This window comes from Chinchilla lanigera, unplaced genomic scaffold, assembly GCF_000276665.1.
Source record: "Chinchilla lanigera isolate Chin_1 unplaced genomic scaffold, ChiLan1.0 scaffold00002, whole genome shotgun sequence".
Classification (NCBI taxonomy): Eukaryota; Metazoa; Chordata; class Mammalia; order Rodentia; family Chinchillidae; genus Chinchilla; species Chinchilla lanigera.
The window spans coordinates 42,305,041-42,311,952 of NW_004955403.1; the positions used below are offsets into that span (position 1 = coordinate 42,305,041).

At 40.9% G+C, this 6,912-nt stretch overlaps 1 protein-coding gene across 1 annotated transcript; it reads left to right on the plus strand.

The window, feature by feature from the left end:
* Positions 1–476: 476 nt before the first annotated feature.
* Positions 477–6,874, plus strand: LOC102017731 (arylamine N-acetyltransferase 2-like). The gene is made up of 2 exons (XM_005373603.2): positions 477–581; positions 5,859–6,874. The coding sequence occupies exon 2, from the start codon at positions 5,865–5,867 to the stop codon at positions 6,735–6,737; it is 873 nt and encodes a 290-aa protein (XP_005373660.1). The 5' UTR covers positions 477–581; positions 5,859–5,864; the 3' UTR covers positions 6,738–6,874.
* The last annotated feature ends 38 nt before the right edge of the window (positions 6,875–6,912 follow it).

The following is a 6,912-nucleotide window of genomic DNA, read 5'->3' on the forward strand; positions in this document are numbered from 1 at the left end:
ATGTAAATGAAAGACAGAAGCAAAAATACAACCATATGACACTTGGCTCACACGTACCACATGCAAGGACAATTTTCAGACACATTACACAGGGACTGTGTGTGGGAAGAGAAATGGAATGGGGATGAAGAAAGGAAGAATAGAAAGTGAAAAGAGAGACCTTATAGGAATTGCTAGAGACAGGTGTCGTAAGTTGGGAGTATACATCAAACCTTCCATTTTCCTTTGGGCGCTCTAGGTTAGGAATTCTTCTCCTGACCCTCTAGCTCAGAGTCCACATCGCACACAGAAAGTCCGCTCTGAGCAAAGAGCAGCAGCCCTGTGCACTACCTTTGTGCCTGTCAGCCTGTCACACAAGAATGAGCAGTTCATATGACTCTCAGCTGCTCCCATAAAAAATTAGAGCAAGAGCTCCACGGGAGAAATACGTGGCCTGGGCAGGGACATTTCCCAGAGATCTCCGGGCTGTGTGTGTGCCAAGGGGCGGGGACTCTGGAAAGCTAAAGGCCACTTCTCTGCAGACCTTGAAACAGACAGAACTGCACTCAGCCTCTTTCCTGCTTGCAGCTCCAGGGCACCGGGTAAGTGGCGCTCCTGACGCCTTTGCTGTGAAATCCGATCTCAGAAGGTGATCTGGGAGACTGTGTTCTACTCTAGCCTTAAATTTCAAATGCTGAAATTTGATCAGGAAATTGAACTGGCACTTACTTGGGAACTAACACTGTAAATACTCTGCAGTACAAAAGTGACTACAGCAGAGCCCTGAATCAAACTGTCTGGCTTGGTTGGAGTTGTAGCCACCCCACATCCCAGCCGTGAGAAATTAAACAAGACATGTAAATTCTCTCAAACTCTGCTTCCCATCTGCAAAATAAGAGCAAATCGATGTTTGCCTAGTAGATTTGTTGTGAGGAAGAAGAAAATATATTTAAAAAAATAGCTGTGTTTAAGGTATGTTCCTTAAATAGATTTTCTTCTTGTGTACTTTTAAAAATGTGCACTTTCCTCTGTCTCTAGTGTGTCCAAGTTCATAACAACTTCCACTCCTCCTAGAGCAGCTGGTCAGAAACCTCCACATGATCTCAACTATCCAACAAGTTTTAACTGGTTTTTTCAGAAATGACTAGAGGAGTTCCCGAGGGAAGTTTCGCCACATTGTTAGGAGGCTTACTGGGGAGGGTCTCCAAGAGCTGTCAGTGATCCAAACCGTGGCCATATGTACGTTAGGTCAGTCTAGGCAGGCAGAACCCTGGGCGTGGACTATCAGGCTCCATAGCAGCAGGGAAAGAGCCGCAGGAGCTAGGGGCCTGGTAGACGCTCTGCTCTGGCAGGAAGCCCGGAGCTACGGTACTCTTGCTGACTCCTTTCTGATCCTTTCTGATTCTGATACACTGTCCTTTCCTTACTGAGGCCTCTCCTTTAATTGCCTTAAATTCAAAATAGCTGACTCCACCCCGTCCTTCAGAAGGAACTTTTTTTTAACTGTCATTCTCCGTCAACTTCCCGCCCAGAGGCCTACTTAGTGTATTCTTCTCTGACTGCAGCCTGAGCTGCAGTTTCCCTTTCGATTTGCCTGCCTGATCGGCTGCTAATACCCCACAACACTGCCCTGGCTGCTGGGAGTCTCGGTGGAGATGCAGGCGCTCTGTACGCTGAGGACAGTTGACTACCATTCTTTACATACGGCAAAGTGAACGCCAGCAGAGCTGGAACTTCTCCATCCAGATACTCCAAGGGCTTGCTAGGTGTGGTCTCACTGCTACACAGTTCACTGTGAAAAAGAACAAAATACAGAAGGAAGTGAGAAAAATGTACATGCGTGTCAAAAGTGACACACTACTTCTGCTTTGTATGTCAGTCATTAAATGTGTTCTGCTACACATATCTTAGTTGGACAAGCATTGGGCTGAACATTTCCCGTACTTGTATTACCAAGGTAAACAATAAAAGGCTACTCCATCACTTTCCTATCAGCAGCCACCAACTTCTGTCTAAGAACTTCCACTCTGCCAAGGACATGTTTCGTTGGTTTCTGTGGATGTCTTACAAAAGTCTCTCTTCCCGCTTCTTGCCCCTTGTGCTCCTCTTGTCCATCCCCCTCCTTTCCCTCCTGGAGCACCGAATTGCCTGGTTTCTGGTGCCGTCTGATTCCTGAATTGCAGTCTCTTCTAACAAGCTCTTTAGAATGTTCATGTCCCTGAGTTTCTCATGTAACAGTCACATTGTTGACGATACTGGGTCACATCTTCTCAGTCTGGTCTTTCTCAGTTTTCAGATTTCATTTTCACTTATTTCTGCTTCTGCGTAGCTGAAGTAGATTTTTCACCAGCCTATGGGTTCATCATCCAATGCTCATAACGGTACTTCATTGTGACCCATTTCTTAGTTTTCCTTTTGATTTCCTTCTTCACCGGCTGCTAAAGAGCAAATACTCCACCAGAACAGCTTATACCTTTTGTATTTATGAAATTCTTTCATGTTTAAGACTGCTTTTGCATTTGTGTCTCCAGTTCATTCCAAATAATCAGAACACAATAATAACTGCAGATCAGACTTTACTACAACGTTTTGTAGTTGTAACTCATTTACCTCATTTTAGAAATTTTTGTGGAATATTCTATTACCTACCTGATATTTTTTTCATCATGAATTATGTTCCTTCTCTACATTACGGTTCGGCACTTCTTTTTAGTTTTAAATTTCCAAAATGTAATAAGAATATATCTCAGTGTCAAGCTTATAGAATCAAACTTTCCTGAATCAACTTGCCTTCTTTTAATTTTATTTCTGGAAAATTTTATATATCTACCTATCTAGATAGATAGATAGACAGATAGATATCTGGGTCTGCATCTATATATAGCTCTAGAGCTAGATCGTTTGTATATTTCCTATTACAATTCTTGAATTCTCCTCTCCAGAAAGATGAAGTGCATTGTTTTTGTAATTGTTTCCTCTAGCTGTCCCCTAAGGCTTTGTGGGAAGTGATGGCATCATAGGGGTCTCATGTTCAGCAGTGCATTAGTCCCCTGATGAGGTCATGCCAAGTGTGACATGCGGAGGTGAAGCCAGGTTGGAGCAGGTGGTCCACTGGGAGCCTGGCCTGGAACGGTCCATCTCCCTCCTTCCTCCCTGGATCTCTGTCCCTCTCTCTGCTTCCAGTCACCACGCCATGAGCTCTCTCTCCTCCGCCAGGCCCCTCTGCCATGCTGCCCTGTCTTGGTGTCAGCTGACTATGGACTGAAACTTCCACAAACTTTGACCCAATGTAAACCTTTCTTCCTTTCATTTGTGGATGTTGTATATTGTATCTCAGTGATAGGAAAATATGACAGTCTTCTCTCCATTTCTCTTAGCCCTTGTTTTACTTTGTGAATGGCTTTATCTTTTCATAAGCTTTCATTATAAATATATTTTCTTAAAATTACTGTGATATTATGTAATATCCAGAAAGTTGTCTTTTGTCATTACTTTTGCATTACTTCTGTGCTCAATGTATTTCCTATGTTCTCAAATATTTCTTTTCACAAACCAGATTATTGCTTCACCTTATTCTTTAACTTTTTAAAATAAGTCCGTTTTTACATGCTCTATCCTGCCATGTTCCTCAGAAGAACTTCTTTCTATTCATTTTTCTTCCCTCAGTGGTTGTGTTTTTTGGCATGTAAATTTTACATGTTACATCTTTTCTTTTAATCCCAGTGTCATACCGTATTCTCATACATTTTAGCACCATATTCCTGTACATAGAGCTGTATTTCCCCTGAGTTTTCTCTAAGACCATTTCTTTCATGTTCTGTCCCTGCATCCCCAGCTATAGCTCCTTTCCCATCTAAGTGAAGCCAGGTGTTCCCACTGCATACTGCACTTTGCTGTATCTGCTAAACGCATTGGTACTACCCAAAGGCATGGAACATGCTTCACTCTGCTTTCCTGTTGCCATAGCGAACATCCGTGTGATGGCTTCTGTGATGCCTTCGAGGGGCTTCCGAACTCCTAGCTTATACCCTTCAAGGTGCCTTCCATCTCCTATCATATTACTTCCTGCACGCTTGCCAGGGAAACTCGGTTGTTCACCATTTTGTCAGCTCTGTCTGTCCTTGTTGATTGCCTGTTCTTCATAAGTAGTGGTCAGGGAAACTACCCTTTAGTTTTTGAGAGAAATATCGTATGTATTTTTTGCAACTACCTTCCTGATCATTTTTAGAATTTGTGTCAGGTAGAAGAAATATTCTGAGACTTTATTCATTCACAATCCACCTACATTGAGCTTAGCAGAACAGGTACAAAATGCCTTCCAGGGGGTTCCCAATGGGCTCCATGAGTGCGCTTGCTCTGCTTTCTGAAGCTGTCCTGTGTGGTTGGTCAAACAGAAACAAAGCTCTGTTCCTGCACAGAGACGTTACCAATCTGTGTGGAAAGCAAATAGTGTTTTCACTCATCTCTTTCCACGGCAGCTACTTTCCAAGTACTTACTCTTTGAATAACATCTTAGGAGTACAAAATGTTTAACATTTATTCACAGAATACCATTATTTGCCTACAGCATGTTGCTAGTATAGAGGTTTCCTAACAAATGCTGATTTCATCCTAAGGGACCTAAAATTATTAAATTACAACTCTATACTTTATCATCAAAAAAAAAAAAAAGTGTCAAAGCCACTAGAGTAAAGAGGAGTGGGATTGAGCAATGAAAGTTCATGGAGGAAAGAACAAAAGCTTGAAAACAAATTATATAATCTGAAAGAAATAATAGGAAATGGTCGCTTAAGCAGTAAATGGCCCATTGTGTATAACGCACATTTTTCTCTAGATCAATTTCACCTCTTTTCCACCTATATTGTGTAGATTCTGGTGAAGAAGCTAAAGAGGTACTGGGGAAGTGTGGTGTTCTTATTCTCTGAGCCAGATTGCTAGAGATTTAGTTTGCACAAATGTGAAGAGGTGGTGGTGTGATTAAGGTTGAAAAGAAATGCAAGGGATCTGGTAGATGAATGGGAAATGCAAGCATAAGGAATATATCCTCAGAGGTCATTCACTAACTTTTCAAAGTTTAATGACGCTTTTAACCCCCCTTTGGTCCTGTGGATTAGATTCCAGCATAAAGGTCCAAACAGTACTTGATGAGTGAATGAATGAATGAATCAACCAGTGACCGAATGAATGTAAACATTTAAGTGGAGAACTGTATGTTTCTTTTAGCTAATGAATAACTTAAGTGAGTCAGTTTCCCTAAATACCATCTACTCTGCTGAATAACTTACCTGCTCCTATGAGGCAGTGGTTAGAAGCCTGATGTATACAAGTAGGTATGTATGTATGTATTCATTTATTTGAGACAAGGTCTGTCTGTGTAGTTCAGCCTGGCCTTAATCTCAGTATGTAGCGCAGGCTGGCCTCAGTCCCATAGTGATCCTCCTGCCTCAGCCTCCTGAATGCTGGAAATACAGGTGTGTACCATTTTGCCTAGCTTAGAAGCCTACTTCAATGGATACAAACTGGAATATATTTTTAAATTTTCTTTTATCAATAGTAAAACCACATATAACATATTTATCTTTTTGTTCATTATTTCACCTATATCTATAATATCTGATACTGGGTATCAGATATAGGGTAAGCAGTGGAAAGACAGCAGTGGAAAGTGGAAGGAAATTATAAAACACTTGTCCTGTGGTCACTGAGAATACTGAGTGAAATTAGAAATGCAAATTAATTCATATAAAATTATTATGGATATTTGTAACCATTGCTTATTTTTACATGTTTAAAATGCATTCTAGCTATAATTATACTTCTCCTGAAAATCCTAGCACAAAAGTAGTAATGTTTCATCTTGATTTCCTTTCCTTGCTCAGGGGACCATGGATATTGAAGCATATTTTGAAAGAATTGGTTATAAGAACTCTAGGAAGAAACTGAACTTGGAAACATTAAATGACATTCTTCAGCACCAGATTCGAACCATTCCCTTTGAAAACCTTAGCATGCATTGTGGAGAATCCATGGAGCTAGACTTAAAGACCATTTTTGATCAAGTTGTGAGAAAGAACCGGGGTGGCTGGTGCCTCCAGGTCAATCATATTCTATACTGGGCTCTGACCACAATGGGGTTTCAGACCACAATGTTGGGCGGATATGTCTACAACCCCCCAGCCAAAAAATACAGCAATGGTATGATTCACCTCGTAGTACAGGTGACCATCAGTGGCAGAAACTACATTGTTGATGCTGGCTTTGGATGCTCCTACCAGATGTGGGAGCCTCTAGAATTAATTTCTGGGAAGGATCAACCTCAAGTGCCTGGCATTTTCCGCTTGACAGAAGAAAATGGAATCTGGTATTTGGACCAAATCAGAAGAGAGCAGTTCATTTCAAACCCAGAATTTCTTAATTCTCATCTTCTAGAAAAGGAAAAGTATCGGAAAATCTATTCCTTTACTCTGAAACCTCGAACAATTGAAGATTTTGAGTCAATAAATACTTACCTTCAGACATCACCAACATCTTTGTTTACAAGCATATCTCTCTGCTCCTTGCAGACACCTGAAGGAGTTCACTGCTTAGTGGGCTGGACCCTCACCTCTAGGAGATTCAGTTATAAGGACAACGTAGATCGGGTGGAGTTTAAGACACTGAAGGAGGAAGAAATAGATGAAGTATTAAAAACCATATTTGGTGTTTCATTAGAAAGAAAACTCTTGCCCAAACATGGTGATCTATTTTTTACTATTTAGGGTAAGCAGCAGCAGTGGTCCTCCATGTACTATATGTAATTAAACCTTTGCAACAAAAGTTTGAAACATGAAAAGTATGATTTGTGGAAATATAAGCCCTTGTGTATTGGCTATCATGATCACCAATGATCAATGGATGACATTTTGATTCTTTTTATTTTAAAAGTTAAAAAAC

Bases quoted from the DNA above. Each gene is read 5' to 3' on its own strand.
- LOC102017731 (XM_005373603.2), top strand. From the start codon at position 5,865: ATGGATATTGAAGCATATTTTGAAAGAATTGGTTATAAGAACTCTAGG.